Raw genomic sequence first — 21531 nt, forward strand, 5'->3', positions numbered from 1 at the left:
GATGTAATCTTTTGTGCCATTCAGTGTAGTAGCTGTATTTACATCTTGGAAGATGGGGTGTTCTGGGGAACCAGAAGGAGAGATGAATGCAAATCAACTGCATCAACTGTTGTTAGAGATGCTTTTTGAACAAATGTCATTATACTGCTTGTATATTGATGCAAATTCAGTTGCAGATAGGTCTGGGTTTGTGTCAGGCGTTAATTAATTACTGGGGTTTTTCCCCCCAAATATTCATGCCAAGTCGTGATCTTCCAATGCTTTTGAAAGGAAGGGTTTCTGACAATATATTTGAAATATAATTATATGTTATTATATATATATAAATGCCAATATAATTAGACTTTAAATTAAACTTTTTTTTTTTTCTTTTCCAATCTTTTTGTATTCAGCACATAGAAGAATTGTTGAGACAGCAGCAGTTTCTAGAAATATTCTTGGAAGGCACACGGTCTCGAAGTGGAAAGACATCTGGAGCTAGAGCAGGTCTTCTGTCCGTGGTGGTGGATGCTCTCTTCTCAAATGCTACTCCTGATGTCCTAATTATACCTGTGGGAATCTCCTATGATCGCATAATTGAAGGTCACTATAACAGTGAACAGCTGGTAAGAACAATCAAATGACTTGTTTTGCCTGGGGGATTTTCTGCTTATGTGCAGGAAAATGTGTTACATAGTTAAATGTTATGCTGGTCCTCTGTCCCATGGACCTGGGGTTAGTGTTGAGGCATGAATCACAAAACCTCTCTGACAAGGAGTGCTGAGGTACAGGTGACACACTTCTGAATGCAAGTTCATGACAAGTAATATGTTTATTTCTCTCTATGGAGAAAAATAGTTCTCTAGATGTACTTGAAGTTACAAGGTGTGTCAAAAGCTTCGGCCTTGCTTTGTCTGCTGTTGCGTGCATTTTAATTTTAAACGTAACCTTTTAATTGCAAAGTGGAAAAAAAGCAAAACAACCACCTATATTTTCTAGGGCAACCCTAAGAAGAATGAAAGTCTTTGGAGTATAGCTAGAGGAGTCTTCAGAATGCTGCGGAAGAATTATGGGTGTGTCAGAGTAGATTTTGCACAACCATTTTCCTTAAAAGTAAGTTTGGTATCTTGAAGGTCTTTTTGAAAGTTTGATGTTTTTGGTGTTTCAGTAGTGGGACACATTTATTTCGATTTTCTCTCTGTGGGTTATGATCACTAGTGTTATCTGCTGCCGTCCATTCTGGCGGGACAAAAGTATCCCTGTTTTTGATGAATGTGTGAGTCTTTGGACTCAGCTGAAATAGTCTCAGAGTTGATATATTAGTTTTGAAATGGTCTGAGTATTCTTACTTGTGGCGTTCTTTGTTTAACAAGCAATCTTTAAAATGATCTTTATACCTTGTATTAATTCTTTATGTTGTAGAGACATTTGAAGGAAGCTGAATACTGTTTTCCAGTTTAAGTAATTTAATGACATACGCTATGGTTGAGGAAGGGCATTTATCTCGCTGGATTTTTAAAATTGCTAAGAAAATTAGTAGCTATAAAAGTGTCATGGGTATCATAAAAATCTGTATATTCTTTGAAAGTCATCATTCATTATTAGTTCACAGCTATTACCTACACTACTTCACCATATACTGTTCTGTAGCTTCTCAGAGAATGGGGTCATGTGGCAGTATCTGCATTCACTTTAAATTTTCTCCGATGTCTTTGCAGAATCTGCTGGTACAGATTTCACTAATCTGTATTCTGCCACAGTATACCTTATTTTTAGTGTAACTTTAATAAGATTAAGCACTGTAACAGCAACTTATTAGAACATTATTCAAATTAATTAGGTGTTCTTCTTTCTGCCCTACTTCTCTCAGAAAAAGCAGTAGGTTAGAGAGCTTTGGAGGGTTCGGTTACCACAGCATGAAATTATTGTGACCAGCTGCACTGCATTATAATTAGTGTAGTAGGGAAAGATACTAATTCACTTCCAAAGGAGAAGGCTTGGGCTCTTCTTGGGAGTTAACAACTCTTCTTGGATCAGTGTAAGGAAAAGAAGGTTATCTGCCCTCTGAATCTAGTGAAATGCTAATCACTCTATACCTTCCCAGAGCCTCTGGCAGATCTCATTTGTACCTGTGTTCCTTATTGTGCTCTAGAATGGTGATAAATTACATAAAGCATTAGAGTGTGCCTTAGTTCAGATTTGCACAAGTGTAACTTCAGTTGTGTCACTGCAGGTTTTTCTAAAGCAGATGAGCTTTGGGGGTTAATTTGTCTGCAGTTCTATGAGCACAGGCTTGGAAGCAGAAGAGTGTGTGAAAGAGGCTGTGAAAGTCTTTTAAGCAGCTTTTCTGGGAGGGAACTGTTTTCCTGACCAGCAGGTTAAGTGGCTCTTTAGTTTCCCATTCTTTACAAAAACTGAGGGAACACAGTGTCCTGAAAACAGAATAATGTAAATTTTAACCTATAAGGAGAGGAGTTTGGCTTTAGAGAAATTTGGGATTCAGGAATTCCAAGCATGCAGTACCCTGCCTGCTTCCTGGGGGCTTTAGTCTGTGTCTTGAAACTGGAGTTTTGTACACTCGTGTTTACCCCTGGAGAAGTTCTCTATCCTGGCATTTGCAAACAGTAATTACAGTCTCCACGTTGTTTTTGAATGGGTGCTAGGCTTTGCTCTCACTCATGTTAATGAGGAAGTTCTCATTAATTTAATCCCGGAGCAGCTCATCTCAAAGGAGTTGTTCACAGCAGGGTGCTGACAGGGGTTATGTGTTGTTTTCATTGCAAGTTTTTTCATGAAGTACAGATTCCTTGCTGTGGGAAGTCTGCTTTGTGCATAACATAAAGTCAAAAGTGAATAAGCTGTTGAAAACTTTTAATATCTCTGACCTTATTACTGCTTCTTTGGTGTGAGCTATTTTTGGTCATGGTTTCATTTTTGAGTAATTGCCTTTTTTCTGTAATAGCATTATCAATTGAATGCAAGAATAGGGTGGAAAATGTACAAAAAATAACAAGTCTTTTTTTTAACAGGAATATGTAAACAGCCAAAGCCAAAAACCTGTGCCTGCTTCTCTTTCTTTGGAACAAGCTTTGTTACCAGCTATACTTCCCTCAAGGTAGAGATTTTTTTTGGATGTTGTTGAAAGGCAGGACAGGTTGGGATTTGTTTGTTTATCTTTTTAGTGTTCTGCATTACATTCCAAGCAGAGCTTGAACTGCCCATGGATAATCTAATTGTTTATAGAAAAGTGCAAAACTTAGGCAATTACAACTATGCAATTTATTATAAGAGTTACATTCTTCCTGATGAGCTCTGTTTAAATAAATTCAAGGAGACTTTTAAAATTTTTTTTTAAATTTTAGTGACGTCTGTTGGTTTGTTTATAAATTTTATGGAATAACTCAGGGAAAAAATTACATGCTTACTGTAAGTGAAGGATTTTTTTAAACCTTACAAACATTTCACAAGATTTTTGGAATAATTCCAAAGCAAATAGGACCTGGGAGTGAGTACTCCTTGTTTTCAAGGAGGTGACTGTCACTCAGAACTGAAAAACTGCTCAAGGGTTAGCTCTGCATTTGTTACATAGATACACATTTTAGTTGTCTTTTCAGGACTTACACAAACCTGTGTGGTCCTGGTAGAGACAAAGTCAGTCCTGTACCTTTAGAAAGTTCTAAGTCCATACAAAAGACCATTTCTACTTTGTAGAGAGACTGGGCTCTGTCTTTTAGGTAGATTTGCTTATTCTACTGTTCATATTTGTTGAAGGAAAGTGAGCAGTTGGTATTGCAGCAAAGTTGTGAGTAGCCATAGAAAATGGTTGCAATTTTTCTTATGGTAGTCTTACTATGGATTGTTTTTTAGTGCGAAGAAATAATCTGGAAAAGTCGGTAGAGCTTTTTCCTTGATAACATTTTTCTGCCCTTACCAGACTATAATGGTATTTTGTGCTGTGGTCCACTTAGTATATATAAAAAATCAATTTAGATTATTTTACATTTTGATAAAAATCTAAATGTCATCATGTCAATTTTTATTCTGTATTCAGACCCAGCGATACTGTGGATGAAGGTGCAGAGGCCTCACTGCCCAACTCCAGGGATATCACCAGTGAACCCTTCAGAAGAGAGCTGATATCCAACTTGGCTGAGCACATTTTGTTCAGTAAGTGTTGAAGGGTATCACTACCACAGAATCATAGAGTGGTGTGGATAGGAAGGGACCTTAAAGATCATCTTGTTTCAACCCCCCTGGCATGGGCAGGGACACCTTCCAGGTTGCTATCAGCTGCCTGTTTTGTTTTGCTGACTGCATGAATTGTCTGCATGGTAATGTCATACTTCCTAATTGTCTCCATTCAGGTGATCATTTAATGACTTGCATGATCTTGACAATTCTCCATCCTTTGTCTTTCTCCTTCCTCTTCAAAGTTTAATAAACTCTTTTTCTGATCAAGTAGAAGATTTTTTTTCTGTTTGTTGGACTAGTACACTGAACTTTATGTACTCTGAAGTGCTTGATTGTCATATTGATACACTCACTCATTTCTTACCTCTTCATGCAAGTAGTTATTGGAGTGTCTTAATGGCTTTATTTAAGGTCATACATGAACTCATCTAGCTGCATGGACCAGTGTTGCCAGGTTTTGTAGGTTATGTGATATATGCTTCAGTCAGTAGCTCTGTAGCTTGTGGTACAAGAGATACACAGAAAGTAAGTATTTAAGCTTTATTTGGCCTTCTTACTGAATTTAATCTGATTACTTTAATATTGTTTCTTGATAGACATGATACACTGTATTTCATTTGGGGGGTTCAGTTCCGTGCCCACATCACTATTATTATTTTTTAAATAGTGGGTGCTCTTTCATTTGTAATGCTGTTCTGAGTGTCTCAGGGCCTTAACAAGTTTATCTTGTTCACCTCTAGCTGCTAACAAGTCCTGTGCTGTGATGTCTACCCACATTGTTGCCTGTTTGTTGCTGTACAGACACAGGGAGGTAAGGCTTCTGTGCTGCTTAAATAGCCAAACATTGCTTTGGCCTTGATAACTTACTAAAAAAAAACAGTATGGATTTTACTATTGTATTATACTGATAAAAGAAGAAAGATTAAAATTTAATTTAATTTTAAATTAAAGTGGATTTGAGGTAGTCTGAGTGCTGATATTTTAGTTAGCAGTGGGTGCTTGAACACAAGCATTGATATTGATGGGATGATAATAAATGCTTATGTGGAAATAGATCTTTGTAATTCAAAATGTTATGCCTTTCTAAAAGATTACATGGGTTTCGTTTATTGTGTTAGGATTGTTTTTTAGATCTCAAAACACATTCACTATTGAATACTCTAGAAACTGTTCCATTAATTTCCAAATTGATTTTGCTGTTCCTCAGTACTAAAATATTTTATCACAATGGCAGAATGATACTAATGTTTACCTGAAGTCTTGTGCATGAGACTTGGAAGAAATTTTTTTCTCCTACAAGTTTGTTTTGCATTTTTTCTAAAGTTCCTTCTCCTTCTAATCTGAAGCTTTTATTGCATGTAAGTTGAGAATAAATGGAAAAATATTGGTCAGTTGTATAATCCTGCTTGTGGAGGAAGCGTCACCGTTCTCTTCAGTCCAGTCTTTCCAATTTCCTAAAATAGTGGAATCAAAGAAGCATTTTACAATGTGATCTGAATCCATCTTGACAGAAAACAAGAAAAGGAGGTTCCTGAGGAAAGGCTTTTTCCTCATGTTCCAGACCAGTTGTTCAGTTCTGTTAAGTGCAATGTTCCCATCTAATTGATCATTCACTTTATAGCATAGGTAACAGAAATATGGTACCTCTGGCATGGCCTTGAGGTATTCAAGTCTCTGCAGGCTGTGAAATAAACCAAGAAGCAAACAAAAATCTTGCATCCCCAAATAGTTGCATAGCTGTAAAATATAATTGCATGTAATTCAAAACATGTGGAACTGCTCATCAAAACCTCAGTGAAAATCAGTTTTTCTGCTATGACTATGGTGCTTGGGGTTGTTGATAGTTAGTGTATTGTGTTTGATATATACCTGATTATGTAGTTTACTGGTAGTCTCCTATGTAGAAAAATTGTTTAACTTTGTGATTCTGTGTTTATTCTAGGGAACTGATCTTTCCAGGCTGGTAGAAGATTTCTTCTCCATGAAGGAGGAGGTCCTAGCCCGTGACTTTGACTTGGGATTTTCAGGGAACTCGGATGATGTTGTCATGCATGCCATCCACTTGTTGGGGAACTGTGTAAATATCACAAACACAAGCAGGAACAATGAGTTCTTCGTCACTCCCAGCATCACAATACCTGCTGTCTTTGAACTCAACTTCTACAGCAATGGAATACTTCATGTATTCATTAAAGAGGCTGTTATTGGTATGTTTTGGGGTTTATCAAGGAAAGACTTTCTTGTAACCCTTGAAGTCAAAGTATCTGCACAGAAAACCTCATCAGCTTCTTGTGTTATTTACTTTAATATATTTTTTCACTTCCTGTTTCAGCCCATGTTTACCTTAACAAACAATTTTAAAGCAAACTTATATTTTGTTTGTGGAACGTTTCTATTCTTTTTTCCCCTTATCCTTTATCTTTCTTGGAAGTATTTGTGTACTGGTCACTGCCATAGGCAAAGCACTATCAGAGGTCTGTGCCAACATGGCAAAACCTGTGCTTTGATGAGCAGTATTTTAATGAGATTTTGTTTTGATCTGACATTACTGGACACAAAATAGTGGTGAATTCTGTCTGTATTCTTGAATGGCATGTGTAATATTTGACTGCTTTTAGCCCTCAGAAGTAGACAAACCAGAAGTTTGAAGTTTCCTTTGCCGTAAAGCTCTTTGGAAAATTAAACTTTGCCTGTGTTTGTTCCTGCTCCAGCCTGCAGCCTTCACGCGATTCAGAGCAGGAGGTACAGAAATGGTACCAGTGCTGCTTCTCCCAGTTTGATCAGTCAAGAGCACCTGGTCCGAAAAGCTGCCAGCTTGTGCTACTTGCTTTCTAATGAATTCACTGTATCTTTGGTAAGTAATTGCATTAATTGCCCAGGTTTTTTCCTGCTTGTTCCTTAAAAATTACAGGATGCTTTCTGCAAGTGTCCCAGCTCTGATCTGTTCACTGTCAGTGCAGTCTGACGGTGGTGGGTACCAATGGGTATCACACACTGAGTGCCCCCTGCTGCTCCTGCAGCTGCTGAAGTGGGCAATGCTGGGCTGGGGCTGGAATATTTCTGCTGTGCTTTAGGCCTTTCCTGAGAAAGGCAGCATTAAGAAGCCCACCTCGAGTTGTGGGAAGCTGAGAGAACAGCTTCTCTAACGTATTTTGTGTCACTCGTGTAATTGGATTATCACAGCTGTATTTGCATTCTGCCCAAACTATTTATTTTACGGGGTTTTTTAACCTAAAGAAGCAAAAGTCTTTGTGAGTACCCAGCTACTATGAGTATGCACAGATGATTGAAATTATGTTGGGAAGCAAGGCTCCATATTCTAAAGATATCCCTTATTTGCATAGGAGTGCAGTACTCATTGTGCCACACCTAGTACTTAGTAGCAATTTTGAACATGGCTTGACTTCAGTTTTTGTTGTGTTACAAAACACTGACAAGAGCTGATGTTACCTTGTTTTTCAGACACTGCATACTGTCAATTTTAAGTGCTGAATGTTCTTTTCTCTTATGTGTAGAAGTTAATTAAAGTTCTAGAGATTCTTGAATCAGTTTTTAAATTTGTACTCATATTTGGCTGGTGCATTTTAACGGATGCGTAAACCAAATTTAATATTTTTGTCTGGGCAGTAATGTTAGCTCATATAGTGGAGTTCTTTAGTACTATTATCCTTCTGTTTTCAGAGTTAGTAATAGATTATTATTTTTTTAACTAAGAAAATATTTCCTGGATGGTGATGAATAATGTAAAAGAGGTTGTTTTTGTTTATTCAGTTTCAAAACACATAAGAGAATTTCTTGAAAGTGTAGTTTCCTTTAAATTCCAAATAGGTCGCTGTTCTGAGTTTCAATAATTTCAATTTTATGATGATTTTATTCCAGAATTGTTAACAAACTAAAATTTGGTTAGAGGCTGTTAAAAGGGGAGAATATTTAATGTGGCTTTCTACCAGTGGTAATGCATTTCGGAAGAATCTTGGACATGTTTTAAATATCCTATTTCACTATAATTTTTTTTAATGTCTGCCAGGGTAAACACAAGAGTGGTGCATTGGGATTATGCTGATAAAAGTTTAACAACTTGCATAAAAGGAATAATACTGCTATATCTAAAAGGCTCATACTGAACAGGGAATGATGTTGCCATAATGGGTGTAATGGATGTGATTTTTTCATTGCATTCCTTTTATGTTGTGCAGCCTTGCCAGGTGATCTACCAAGTTTGCCATGAATCTGTGGAAAGGCTGATCCAGTATGGCATTCTTCTGGTGGCCGAGGTAAAATGGCAGAGATGCTGTAGGAGTTCTGTACTGTACTACGGGTAGTTCATGCTCCTTAGTTGTGAGACTTGTTCTAAATATACATTGTTACTGAAAGCTTGTAACAACGTGCCCAGGACTGAGACTGCTTCATTCTTCTATGCATAGGGTGCAGTCAGCCTGTGATGCTTCATGACTCTGTGTATAATTTCATTTTACCAATAAGGCTACTTAGGAAGACAAGTATTTTTGTATTGTCTTGAAACTTGGGATTTATTTTATTTTTGGAACCCTTTCAAATGTAGCATAGCTACATGGATTTTTACTTTCTGCTATACAGGAGTCAGGAGTCCAGACCTTTTGTCATTCTTTAATTCCTTTGCATTGATCTCAGAATTACTGTAAAACTCCCCAAATTGCAGTTTTGGGGCTGCAGGGGAGTCACTGTGTGGTGCAGTTTGCCAGAGGTGCACAGTGCAAAGAAGACCTTAGGAGCAGAGGCAGCTGATTCAGCATATCTTTGCTTCATAATCTTCTTTTTGTGCATGCTAAACAAACCTTGGCACCCGGAAGGAAGCAAGGAAAAAAGTCTTTTTCACCAAATGTCTCTTTTCTATCCGTTTCTCACTGCTTCCTATAACTGAGTCTCACCTGCTTCCATTAAATACTGGTTAATAAATGCATTGATAAGTCAGATGAGATCATAAAATAAACCTATTGCTTGCCTGGATTTGAAGTTGTACCTATTTACCACCTTGTCTTTGAAATTTAAGCAGGATGATCAGGAGGATGTTAGCCCCAGTCTTACAGAACATCAGTGGAATAAAAAACTCCCTGAGCCGTTATCTTGGAGAAGTGACGAGGAAGATGAAGACAGTGATTTTGGAGAGGAACAGAGAGATTGCTACCTGAAGGTAGTATTTTCCTTAGGCTAATAATGTTAAACCCTCTTGTGAGAGATACAAATTGCTTTTTCAGGACAGGTACTGATATTTTTCTTTATTTGGGGTTTTTTTCTTGATTTGCAATCTTAGTTTGTAGTTTTTTTGTACAGTCCATAAAATACCTTTGTCTGCTTCCCATGAGGAAAAGAGCTGAAGAAACATCAAATAATCTTTACAGGGAAGAGCAATGGTTAGAGTCCTGAAAACTGATAAAGACTCAAGTATCTTGGTTTTATTCTTAACATGCACTCTAAAAGGGGCACATCTGACTGGTATTTATATTCAGCCTATATTCCACTTCATAGGCTGCTTATGTTGATTTTAGATACTTTACTAGTTTTCTCAGAGCTGACACAAACACTCTTTAGGATACTTGTTAACACTTGAAAACTTCTGTCCAACTCTGTGAATGTAGGGCAGCCCTTCTGTTGGCTGCGGAACAGCATGATGTCTTTAATTTTATTTTGGAAAAATAGTATAATACCATGGAGGAGGAAAAAATAGCATTGGTCTGTGAAGTTCAGTGCCTGTTTTGTCCCTCATGATAAACCTCTTTTCTTGCTACGCTCTCATATTGTGCTGTGCCACCACACTTGTTTTGGTGCAAGTTTTTGAGCTTTTGTTTTTCTTTTGGATGCTGTTTTGCCATGTTCTGCCTTGCAGGTCGTTTCTGGTTTCCACTGGTCTCTGTCACTGAACTTTTTGTTGCCTTTTCTTAGGTTAGCCAGTCTCAAGAGCACCAGCAGTACATCACTTTCCTGCAGAGGTTACTGGGACCTTTACTGGAGGCATACAGCTCTGCTGTCATCTTTGTGCACAATTTTAGTGGTCCTGTTTTAGAATCTGAATATATTCAGAAGCTACACAGGCACTTAATAAGCAGGACAGAGAGGAATGTTGCTGTGTATGGTATGTTGAACTGGTTTTGGAACTGGGTTTGATTCATTCTGTTCTTTCTACCACACGGTAGCCCCAATTGAACTGCAGTTTGTTTATCTCTGGGTTTTCTTTCTTGCAGCTGAGAGTGCTACCTACAGTCACGTGAAAAATGCGGTGAAAGTCTTCAAGGAAATTGGAGTAAGTGTTTGGTGCTCAAATCTGGTGACTGTTAAGTTTTGTTTCAATAAGGAGCACAATTTGGACATTTCAATGAATCTATTCAGTGTCAGTTTAAAATCAGTGAATGTATCTGCAGAAATGTATTGTGGGTTTGGAGCATTTTGGTTTCCTTCAGGCTGAGGGCTGTAAAAGAGAGCACAAGCTGTAGAACAGGGCACTTCTTGCCCCTGGGAAGGCCTGTCTGGATAGCTGGGTGACTAGACGTTTTTATTCACAGCAAGTGAAGTTCCTCGGTTTTACTCCATGTCTCTATTGGACAATATTGAAAGGCTGAGAGCATGTTCTGTGCTCAGTAACAGCTAAATTTAATTTTGAAGTCTACTTAAATCTTTAAAAAAGCATTAGTTACTGAGTTTTGGCTTAGCAGTGACTGATGCTCCAGAAGAACCATCCTTATACACCTTCAGTGCTCACCATGAGGATGCAGGTGTTCTTTAAGATAAACACTCAGTTTTGTACTTTACCACCAGTATTTTAAATCACCCATGTAGATGTTGCAAGTGAAGTGTTTTTCTTTCATCAGAATGGCATGGCTTCCTGAATGCCAGATAAGATATAGCATTATAATTTTGAAAGTTTTGACATTTAGGCAAAATGTTGCTAGATATGGGTTTTGAAGTCTTTGCCTTTAAATTCTGATATATTTAATAATCCAAAATAGTTGGCCTAGTAAAGTTATCTTCCTGTAGACTCTTAATAGCTGTGAGGAAAGCACATTTTGAAGCCATCATTTTCCAACAGCAGGATAAACTAGCATGAAAAGTAGAACTAGATAATGTCTGCTGAGCATCTATTGTAGCATAGCATATGAGTTCTTTTTTTTAAAGTGCTTACACTTTTGTAAGTGCCTTTGATTGCTTGTTTTATCCCTCACTGTTGAGTTTTGGCTGTTTATCACGCACTGTACTTATTTCTCAATTTCTTTTCTTCCATAACACTTGAAAGGCTTCAACACTGAGTGAATTCTAATAACACCTAAAGGCATTGCCATCTAAGCCTTCAAGAAATGAAAAGAAAAAATCTTGTAAATGAGGGAAAACTTAGTATAGACTGTAACATTTTAATCTCAGAAGAAAGGAGATTCCTGTACCATGCTGATGCTTACATGTGTTCATGTTGTGCTTTAGGTTTTCAAGCAGACTAAGCAAAGGAAAGACATCATTTTGGAACTCAGCACTACATTCCTACCTCAGCGCAATAGGCAGAAACTACTGGAATTCGTCATGAGCTTCATGGTATTATAGACCACACATTGCACCTTTGTCCAGGGACACAAGGACAGTTTTTGAGACTGTGGCAAAGCCTGGGGACATTAGCAAATCCTTCAAAGTGTAAGGTGCCACTGTCTGGGTAAGGCCTTCTCTGACTTGAACTACTGGAAGACAAGTGCCTTCTTACGTGTGCATTTATGGGTTTCTTACAGTCCCAGTCTTGTTGTAATACAGTGATACTCAGATGACACTTTGGATACAAGTAATTAAACATGTTGCAAAAAAAGATAAATTATTAGAATTAGATGTAAAAAAAGAGTGACTTTTATCAGTGTTACATTTTAAATGAACTTTTAAAGACTGTAACAGATGCACAAATACACAAATTGATGTTCTGTAGCTAACCCTGAGATCTTGAGTTTAGTGGCAACACAGTTTATGGCTTAACCAAGTAACTTTCATTCCAATTCAATTTTATTGTTTTAAATAAATGGTTTAAAAATTTTGCTTAGGCAGGCTATATACTTCATGGATAAAGCCATAGTTTTTCAGAAATATTAACATAAATGCCAAAATTCTAATGAAAATTACAGGTACAGACATCTGAGGATAACGATCATGTAGCAGGTGATTGTGAGAAATGTCAGCAGGCACACCTTGCACTATTAAAACTGTGTAGTGCAGTGGTAAATTGCACTAATCACTGCTGTCAGGAAGAGTGAGAGTAGTGTTCTTGTTTTTATTATGGCATCTGTCATTCAGCCAGATGAAAGTCAGGTGACAGTTGCCTGAATGTGAATATCTTGTAAAATCTTAGATTATTATTTAATTGAAAAAAGAATACCTATTAAGTTCGGGGGGGGGAGTGTTTTCTTTTGTTTTTTTTAATTAATAGGATGCCAGATTTTTTTTAAGTGGAGTAAAGGCTTGATTTGGCGAAATAGGTTTTAATTTTGGCCCTAAAAATTTCAGCAATAACTTCGTCAGTTCAGCTTCGTAGTTCTTTGGAAACAAGTGTTCATATTGTATTCTGTTGTTGAGCAGACCTAAATTGGCATGAAGTAGTACCTCTGGAAACACAGAAATATAAACAATGTACTTTTGACTGTGATCTAACTGACGAAAAAAATTAATTCATAGGCAAAACTGAATGGCAAATAATTTCTGCCCGAGGAAACAGGACTCTGATGTTGCAATTTGATCCTTTTGCATGGAGAACTTGCACTGCAGATTTCATCTTCTCTTCATGTGAGGGCAGTTTAGATCGCAACCTGTAGTCCTGTATTTTAGTACAGCTGATTTAGCTGAAGCAATAACTTGGTGGAATGTGAAGCTGGTTTGCTTGTGAAATGTGTTTTCCCTCCTTTATGCCTTCTAGATGAGGGAAATTAAGCATTTCCTTTGCTGCATTGCTTTGCTTGATTCTCACATCCTGGCCTTTTGAGCAGAAAATCTCCCAAACTTCATCATGTAATCTCTGTTGCTTAACTCAAACATGGAAAAGCATACTTGAATCCCAGCACTTGCACTGTTATGCCAGCACAAAACTGATGCACACAATTAGAGTTTGTGGCCAAGGAGCTTGGATTTGTACTGCACATTTGTCAACAAAAATATTTCTGTAAATTTTTTTATTAAATGCTATTAATATTTGAAACCTGCAGTTTATAGTTTATTAGCATTCTACTGTTAGCACTGTGAGATGCATGTGTTTTGTCACTAAACCAGGTGCTCTACAACACTTAAAGAATTTCTGAACCAAAGCTACATTAATACGAATAAACACTGACCCTAGAGTCACTTGTTTGTGTTCTTGTGTCCTGCTGTCTCAGCAGGACAGTGACTACATCACACATCATTTGTTTTGTGAAGGCTACCAGCTGTTTAGAAAACAGTTTCATCTCATACTCACTGATGTGCACTGTTTGTCCACCTGATGAATTCTCCATACAGTGTTTGTTGCTGATGGCTTCCATTTAATATCGAGAAAGTCTAGGTGCTTCTGAATAACGAGCTCTCATAGTTTACTGCACTTCAGTAAATCTGAAGTGTACTAACAGCAAAGATTATACATAAATTTTTTTTTTTTGAATGAAGCAATATGAAGCAAACAAAACTTGAGTCATTTTATTAAGAATGTTTTGCCAACTGAGGCATTAGTTACCATAAAACCCAGGAGTGCTGTGGTCACTGGAGTGTTCTGGCTAGGTGTTGCAACTAAAGTCATTTATGGCTTACATTAAAAAAAAAATTAAAAATCTAAATCTGGTTAACATAAATCAATGAGTGGGTAATAATGCATGTGAATACACATTAATGAATACTTACATATGCAGGGGGAGGGGGCACCTCTAAAACTGTTTTGGTTTTGTATGAAAAAAAAACCTGCATGTGAGAGATTGGTACTATGAATCATATACCACTGGAAGCCTTTGCATTCTGCAGCAAGTGTGTATGTATATGTGTATATATGCTAGTGTGTATGTTCTGACACAAAACATCTATGCTTTCCCCTGAAATTAAAGCACAGAATGTAAAATTATCAGGCTGTAACAGTCAAAAAAAACTAAAACCAACACTTGCACTGTATTTACACCTTCAGTGTCTTCTGATTTTATTAACTTCTCATGTTTCTTTTGCTGTTAGAATTCCGGGTCGAGTTGATTTCAGTAAAGTTAACCAGTAAAGGAGGAAGGACTGGCCCTGAATTACCACAACTGTATTTTAAGACTTTATCAAGACTTTCATGAGTCTTGTCATTCTTGTGAGCATAATACTCAGGTGTGCAAATCTTTCTGGGCCAGTGTCTTTCATGCTATGAGAAACTTAACCTTTCCATGCACATCCTGTAGATGTCCCGTTTTTAGGGTGATGATAAATGTAGAATTGCACTCCCCGTGCGGCCGCAGTGATCCACGTCCTCACTGCCCGTAGTCCTGACTTTGTACTGACCCTGACAGTGTCCGGGCAAACGTGCCTGCTCTGGGCAGCACAGGGCTGCACTCACCCTCTCTGAGCAGGAACCACAGACACACACTTGCATTCAACTGCCTACCTGCCCCTCAAAGAAGTGCCCCTAGCACCACCTGGAAGAAGGTTGAGCTGGGAGGTGATGTAAAGATACTGTTGGTTTTGTGTTCCTGAGCTAATGAGCTTGGAACTGCTGACTGGAGAATGTTACTGTGTTTTACCTGTTATGTGTAATGCGTGTCTGTTGTAGAAGCACAGAGGTGTACTGGAGTCATTTTAATAAATTAAACCGTTTGCTAATATGACATTTAACAAGCTCTTCTAGTGTTATTTTGATTTTTGTTGTTGTTCTGTTTTTTTAAATAACTTGCTAAGAGAATTCATTCAATAACTTCGTCCCACTGCAGGTAGTTTCTGAAATTAAAGCATTAAAATCTTCTGTTGTAGATGTATCTCTACCAGTGTATGTGCTGCAGCAGAGACACTTAAAAAGCAGGTTGAGGTGACATCCCAACTCCTGAGCCACTGTTTTGTTGCAAAGTGGAGGTGCCATTTTTCCTCTGTGTTCCCCATCCCCATGTACATGAAGTTCTTTTGCAGTTTCTCTCTCCTCATGGGTGTGTGTGTCATTCAGGAGCCTGGGATGGCTCTGATGCTGCAGACTTCCCTTCTTGTGGTGATTTCAAGCTGACCTGGAGTCCAATAAGCACCTGTCAGCAATTGTGACAGCATCTGGCAAATGTGAATTAATTGGAATGGGGCTTTAATATAATAAAACCTGCATAGATGATCATTACCTAAATTGAGAAGGAGGGATGCTGATTCACTCTTCAGGAAAAAAAGTTATAATCAGCTGATTCTTTAAGAGGCCTCTAGCAATGTTCACATGCAAGCAAGGCTCAATTAATTGACAACTCTAGGCTGAAGCAGGAAACTTAGAATTCAATTATTGTCAATAGCTTAAATTAAACCCAATTCTTGTTGGTGATGACCTTATATGTTATTTCTGTAAATGTCTTCCTATTTCTCAGTCTTTTGAAATCCCAAATGTCAGATAAAGCATTTATCTCTAGTTTTTGCTTAATTCAGTTTTTCTGTAATAGAAGTTTGTCAGGCTTATTTAGAAGGATCATTGCTTTGAGGTCTCTGCTTTGTTCTCTCATGGTACATCGTGTTTTCAGTAGCTCTGTGTTTTGAAGGTAAGATCCACATTGATCTGAGTTGCTGCTTGAAACATTTTCTTTTCAGTTTTTATTTATAGATGTTCCTTGTGTTTTGCAGTGCTGGGTGAGAATTATTGTCCTTATTTATTCTCCTGTAAGTTGGCCAACCTGTTAATGTAATTATCCAAAAGGTATTATCATAGTTGAGGCTATCTTTAGAATAAGGGACTTTTCTGAAGAAACATGTAGGAAATGTTCATCACTGTGTGTTGTGCCAGAGTTCAGGCCTGAGAGACCATAAATCCCAAAAAGACTTCCAGCTTTCATCTGTCATAAAGCATACACAGTTACAGAAACATTTTTGTTAAACAAATTTAATTAATTACTGAATAACTATTAGTTATACAAATCTATGTACATGTAATTATGCAGTGCAAAATTTCAGTAAAAGATACAAAGCATAATTGCTATGAATAATTTGCATGAAAAGGTTGTTCTCCAGCACAGTAATAATATTGGTTGTTAAACTGATAGTATTTGCAATGTCTGGGTCTCAAATGTTTTCCAGAGCCACAGTCCCTGAGAGGTGAGGAAATGCAGATATGGAGATCAGTTTGTGTAAATTAGGCCCAAAGATTCACTGAACCCATGCATGGCTTTAGACACGTGTCACTTCTGATGCTGTTTTCTATTTTCATTTGAGAGTAATTTGAGGAAAACTGTGTGTACAGGTATAAAGTGGTTTTTCTTCCTCTCGTTGAAACACAAGCCACAGTCAGAATGAAAGAATTTTGGAGTCGAAGGATTACTATTAGAACTGGACACGATTCTGCATCTGGTTTGAATCTTGTCTGTTCAGTACCTTCATTAGTGGCCTAAAGTGGGGAACAGAAAAGAGTTTGCACTTCCATTTGTAGGTAACAAGATCTAGGAGAGCCAGGTAGTCCAGTGGGGGTCATCATGACCCCAGTGGTAAGACACATTTTTGAAAGATCTGAAAGAAGGCAAAAAGAAGAAAGCAGTTCCAACCAGGGTATTACGTCTGAGAGACCAACTGATGTACAGGCAGGAGAGGATGTACACAGGAGAGGAAATAAACCAGCTGTGTAGCAATTCTTGGGAGAAAACTCCAATTTACTGGCAGACCACAAGCAGAATGTGACTCAGAAGGGTGCTGCTGCTGTGGAAAGGGCAGGTGTCACATAATGATACCCTTACTCCTGCACATGAATGACAAACATGGGGGAAAACTTTCCAGTCCATGAGGTCTCAGCTGGGATACCATGGCCTGTTTGAGGAGTTCTATTTGAAGGATGCTGCGGGCAAGGTGGAAGGGAAAAATAAAAGGCTTCCCCTCAGCTCCCTGTATGGAGAAGAATCTGGGTTATTCCTTGGCTATGGGAGTACCTAGATTGGATAAAAGTAGTGAATTTAGTCTTCAGTTGCAGTGGGAAAAAACCAGGGTAGATAATGTAAAATCTTTTTACTGTGAGCAAAGAGAAGTGCTGAGATAGATGGCCTGGGAGGGCTAATGCTTCCTTTTCCTGGGGAACACTGGGTTCCTGTCCCTGTTCCTGTTGGTTGGACCTTGCTGTGTGGTGGTGAGCAGAACAGACAGGTGAAGCTCTGCCTTCTGGGCATCTTTCCTGGGCAAAGTAGGAACGTGTTTGTACAGAAGCAGCTTGGTCTGGCTGCTTTGGCTGGCGGTCTGGCTGATTCTTTGTGTTTGAGATCAGGAGCAGCTGTAGTATGAATTATACTTTTTGTTCCTGTAATCATTGAGGAGTAAAATATATGAAGGCTTTATTAAGGTTGTTCTGTAAAAATGTTTGCTTAGTGTCTCTTCTGGTCTAAAACCAGATGGAGTGCCAGCAGGGAGCAGGAGAGGACTGGAGAAGAAATCAGACATCGCTGTGGCTCTGCATTGTCTTACTGTGTTGTGTGAGCATTTTCATAGAGAGAGGTGTAGGAGTCTTTTGTCAGTAGTAAAATCCCTGGTGACTGGAAAAGGGGAGAGGAATCCTGCCCCTGGCATTTTCATCTTCCAGAGTGTTCCTGGTAGATAACAATAATAAATTACAAATTAACCCTGTAATCTGTTAACAGTTTACAGTTTAACTCTGGCACTGCTCTGGAAATACTGAAAGCCAAGTGATATTTCCTGAGCTTCAGGTTTACTGCTGGCTTGACTGTTGCATTATCTCAGGAGTTCAGGTTCCAGTGATTGTATCTACCCAAAGAAAACAACATTTAAAAATGGCACAGAATTGACAATGGCACTACTTTAATGCATTTTTGTTGGAAGAGTTTCCAGGATCCCCCCAAAAGTACTTAAGCAGCCTCTTTCAGAGAGCTCTGTGCTGTGTGAGGGCTGCTGTGTGATTGGTACCTGGGATGGCTTGTTATCTCCTCACTGTAGCTGTCTGTAAAACCAGTGTCACACCTTTGACTCGGTGTCCCTCTTTGGACGAGGCTGAGGAGAGGCTGAGGGATTGGTTTTGTTCCCCAGTTAAACATTTTGCATAGCTATGTAAAGTTTCAGGGGCTCACCTTATGACCATGCTAATGTATGTTTTTTTTAATTTAGCTGAAGCCTAATTTTAGCCATGGTGTTCAGCTTTTTTTAAATCAGGCTTCCTCTTGTCTGTGAAAGATGGAGAAGGCAAATTAAACTACTACCTGTTGGAAGGCAGTAAAAGCCTTTTTCTGTGTTGATATTTCCCCTTCGTTAAACTAAATTATTGTAGTTCAGCACCTTTGCCTGCAAGTTTCTTCCTTTCTCTTGTTGGCTGGCTGGCCATTTATAGCCTCCAGTTTCCTTAGTTTATCCTTGAAAAAATGTCTTTTAATCCCCCAAAAGAAATCACTGCATGTAATAAAATGAATATTCCCTTTTCTAGGAGAGGAGGAAGTTTAGACACGTTTTGTGTTTACATTTTTGTAGTAGTTAGATATGATGTGAATTACTTTTGGTGCTGGGCTTTAAAACTCCTGCATTCTTCCCTCAAAACTGCAGAATCTGTCCCTTTTACCCCAAAATGTTTCTTTTTTGTCCAGGAGCCTAGGAAAACTGGTTTAGGTATTAGGAGAATTCTATCCTAATGTAATCATTAACCCAAGTTGTAGTTTACAGAAGTCTGAAGCAAAGAAGCGTAGATGTATTAGAAGCTGGTATTTCTGGATATATTCCAGAGAGCTGGGAGAGCACACGAGGGCAGGAGGTTGTGTGTGTGTTTTTGTCTTTTAATTGGTTTATATAAAGTTATCCCTTTGTCAATGCAGAAGGCAGTAAAAATGAAAAATGTTGGAATCAGTGACACATGTAGTTAATTTTCTGAACTAAGTAACTTAAGTACAAATTGGTTATTAATAATTCAAAGCAAAATGCTAGATAAGAAATTGGAGCAGCTTGTCTATAATTTTCAACCATTAAAAGATTAGTCTGAGCACAGCAGTCGAAGGCTCCCTTATCTCTTATTAAAGCCTCACTTCTTCATTTATTAAAGAATCAGATCTAAACGATGCAGCAGGCCTGAGAGGTTGCTGCTGCAGTAGCCTGGTGTGTCCTGCCGTGCTGCAGACTCAGCAAAGCTGGAAGGTGGGTTTGTGCAGGAAATTTTGGGTATGCAGGACCTCCTGGAGATAACTGGCACAGTGAGACTCCTGCTCCAACTAGCTCAGGGTGATTTTCTTCTTCAATACAGTCTCTCGCTTTCTTCAGTTCCCCCGTTCTTGCTCTCTGACTACATCAATGTCCTCTGTGTGCCCTGGTATAGTGATTTCTTTCTCCCAACTCATTCTCACACAAGCTCTTAACCTGGAGTCTGCCTGCTCACTGCTGTGTAAACAACATAAGGGGTTCTGTTTAAATTGCCTAAGAAAACACTCTTCCCCGACTGTCTGCCTGCTTTAGCATTCTGGCTGTACTTGTACAAATTGTATCTGAGATCTATCACAGCTACAATAAAATTAAATAAAACCAGACTTTCCAAAGGAGATATGTAGTTGCCACTTTCATCCATGGCCAGAAGAAATTCCTGATGACTGTAAAACAGGGGACTAAGGACTTTGCTCCCAGCATTTTTTTTAAACTTTTTTCTTTAGAGAAGTGTTGTCATTTTGCTCCTAGCAAAACACAGACAAGCCCAGCTCCATCCCCAGTGTGTCCAGCAGATGGTGGTGGAGTTTCATCTACAGCTGCGATTCCCACTGAGGGACTGGGCACCACCATTCTCAAACCTCAGCCCCCGGACTGTCCCTTAGAAACAGAACATCATTTCCTGGGCAGCCAGCTGCAATATTTGCTAGACATAGGAAGCACTTCATTTGGAATTGGTTTTATATGTTGCTGTGATTGATTTTTATAGTTGCAGGAGTCAGGCAGTGTTTGACACCTGACACAACCACCACCACCTTGAAGGACCATGTGGGTTTACTCATCTTCAAGTGAAAATGTGCATCAGGAGAGAAGCTCTTCACCCATCTTCTTCCTGCACTCTCTGGTCCAGACAGGCATTTTTAAGAAACTAAGCTATCACTCCAAGACCTGGCCAGAACATGGCTCAAGTTTGGAAGTGTCCCAGATGCAAGGCCAGAGTTCTGGGTTGAAGATCTGTATCAGACCCCCTCCCCTTGCCCCATGTAAACCAACGGGGCAGGTTTACAGCTTTGAGAGGCAGAGAACTGGATCTTCTGCATGGTAGGTGGAGAGGGACTGGCAGGGCTGCCAGCTCAGCTTATCCCCTGTCCTGGGCTGATGTTATGAAGCCACTTTATTCCTTAACCATCCTCTCAATGCCCAAGGACGCTGTGCCTTTAGGATGGACCCGGGGCCGGAGCCACGGGACCGAGTGCGGGGCGGTTGAACGGCTCAGCCCAAGGGCTCGGGGGCTCCGGGGCTCGGCAGGGAGTGCACCGGGAGCGCTGTGCTGCTCTTTGGGTTTCTTTTGTGTTCCAGCTAGCAGGAAAAGGTTCTGTTGGTTTTTCTCTTGTTCTTTTTCCCCTTTCCTCCCCTTGCCTCACTGTCTCCCTTCCCTCCTTGCCGGTCCAGGAAGCCTGCGGGGGTGGCCCCAGCAGGCTCACAGGGTGGCCCCAGCTGGTCTGAGCCTGTGTGTCTGTTCCCCCTCGGGAATTTGTTGTATTTGAGGTTTTTGTTTTTTTTTTTTTTCTACCCTGTTTTGTTTGGTGTTAATAAACAGTTTGGTTTTTTCCACTTTCACTTGCTGTGACCCACTTGTCTTACTGGTGGAGGAAAAGGGGAGGCCCTTTTCCCTTTGGAGGAGACACTCACTCCAGAGCGTTTCCTCCTGAAATTTTGTCTCCAAAACCGAGACATCCCCCTTTAGATATAAATCTTCTTATGATGCTGCAGGACAACTCCAGGACTTTGTCTGAGTATGGGTACAAGGTGTTATCACAGTATCACATCATCTTCATAAATATTCTGCAAAGCATTACAAGCACTAATTCAATTTTAAAATATTCTGCAGGCTTTTCCTTGTGAAGATAACCTTTTTGACCTCAAGTATCCCAGAAAGAAGTCATTAAAACACCAGTGAGCATGCTAATTCATCAGCACACAGAAGTTTTTTACTTAAAATCCTTCTGTTGGCCCCTCTAGTGCAAAGCAGGTTTGAACATGTCCTCAGTAAAAACTGAGGAGTCCACTGAGTTTAGGAAATCCTTCAGGGTAGGGGAG

The 21531-nt window shown here is 39.1% G+C and overlaps 1 protein-coding gene across 6 annotated transcripts in view; it reads left to right on the forward strand.

Moving 5' to 3' along the window:
* The window catches only part of GPAM (glycerol-3-phosphate acyltransferase, mitochondrial), a 47291-nt gene extending 32309 nt beyond the window's left edge, over positions 1-14982 (forward strand). For 5 of the 6 annotated variants that reach the window (XM_048310744.1, XM_048310745.1, XM_048310743.1 and 2 more), the window contains 12 exons: positions 393-605; positions 979-1092; positions 3009-3094; positions 4031-4146; positions 4911-4981; positions 6113-6377; positions 6882-7024; positions 8367-8444; positions 9200-9340; positions 10090-10279; positions 10389-10447; positions 11617-14982. In XM_048310744.1, coding sequence (XP_048166701.1) covers positions 393-605; positions 979-1092; positions 3009-3094; positions 4031-4146; positions 4911-4981; positions 6113-6377; positions 6882-7024; positions 8367-8444; positions 9200-9340; positions 10090-10279; positions 10389-10447; positions 11617-11733 — 1593 coding nt within the window. In that variant the 3' untranslated portion in view covers positions 11734-14982. The remainder of the gene's footprint in view (positions 1-392; positions 606-978; positions 1093-3008; positions 3095-4030; positions 4147-4910; positions 4982-6112; positions 6378-6881; positions 7025-8366; positions 8445-9199; positions 9341-10089; positions 10280-10388; positions 10448-11616) is intronic. The other variant, XM_048310748.1, reaches the window with a different exon arrangement.
* The last annotated feature ends 6549 nt before the right edge of the window (positions 14983-21531 follow it).

This window comes from Corvus hawaiiensis, chromosome 8 (genome assembly GCF_020740725.1).
Source record: "Corvus hawaiiensis isolate bCorHaw1 chromosome 8, bCorHaw1.pri.cur, whole genome shotgun sequence".
In the NCBI taxonomy this organism is placed as follows: Eukaryota; Metazoa; Chordata; class Aves; order Passeriformes; family Corvidae; genus Corvus; species Corvus hawaiiensis.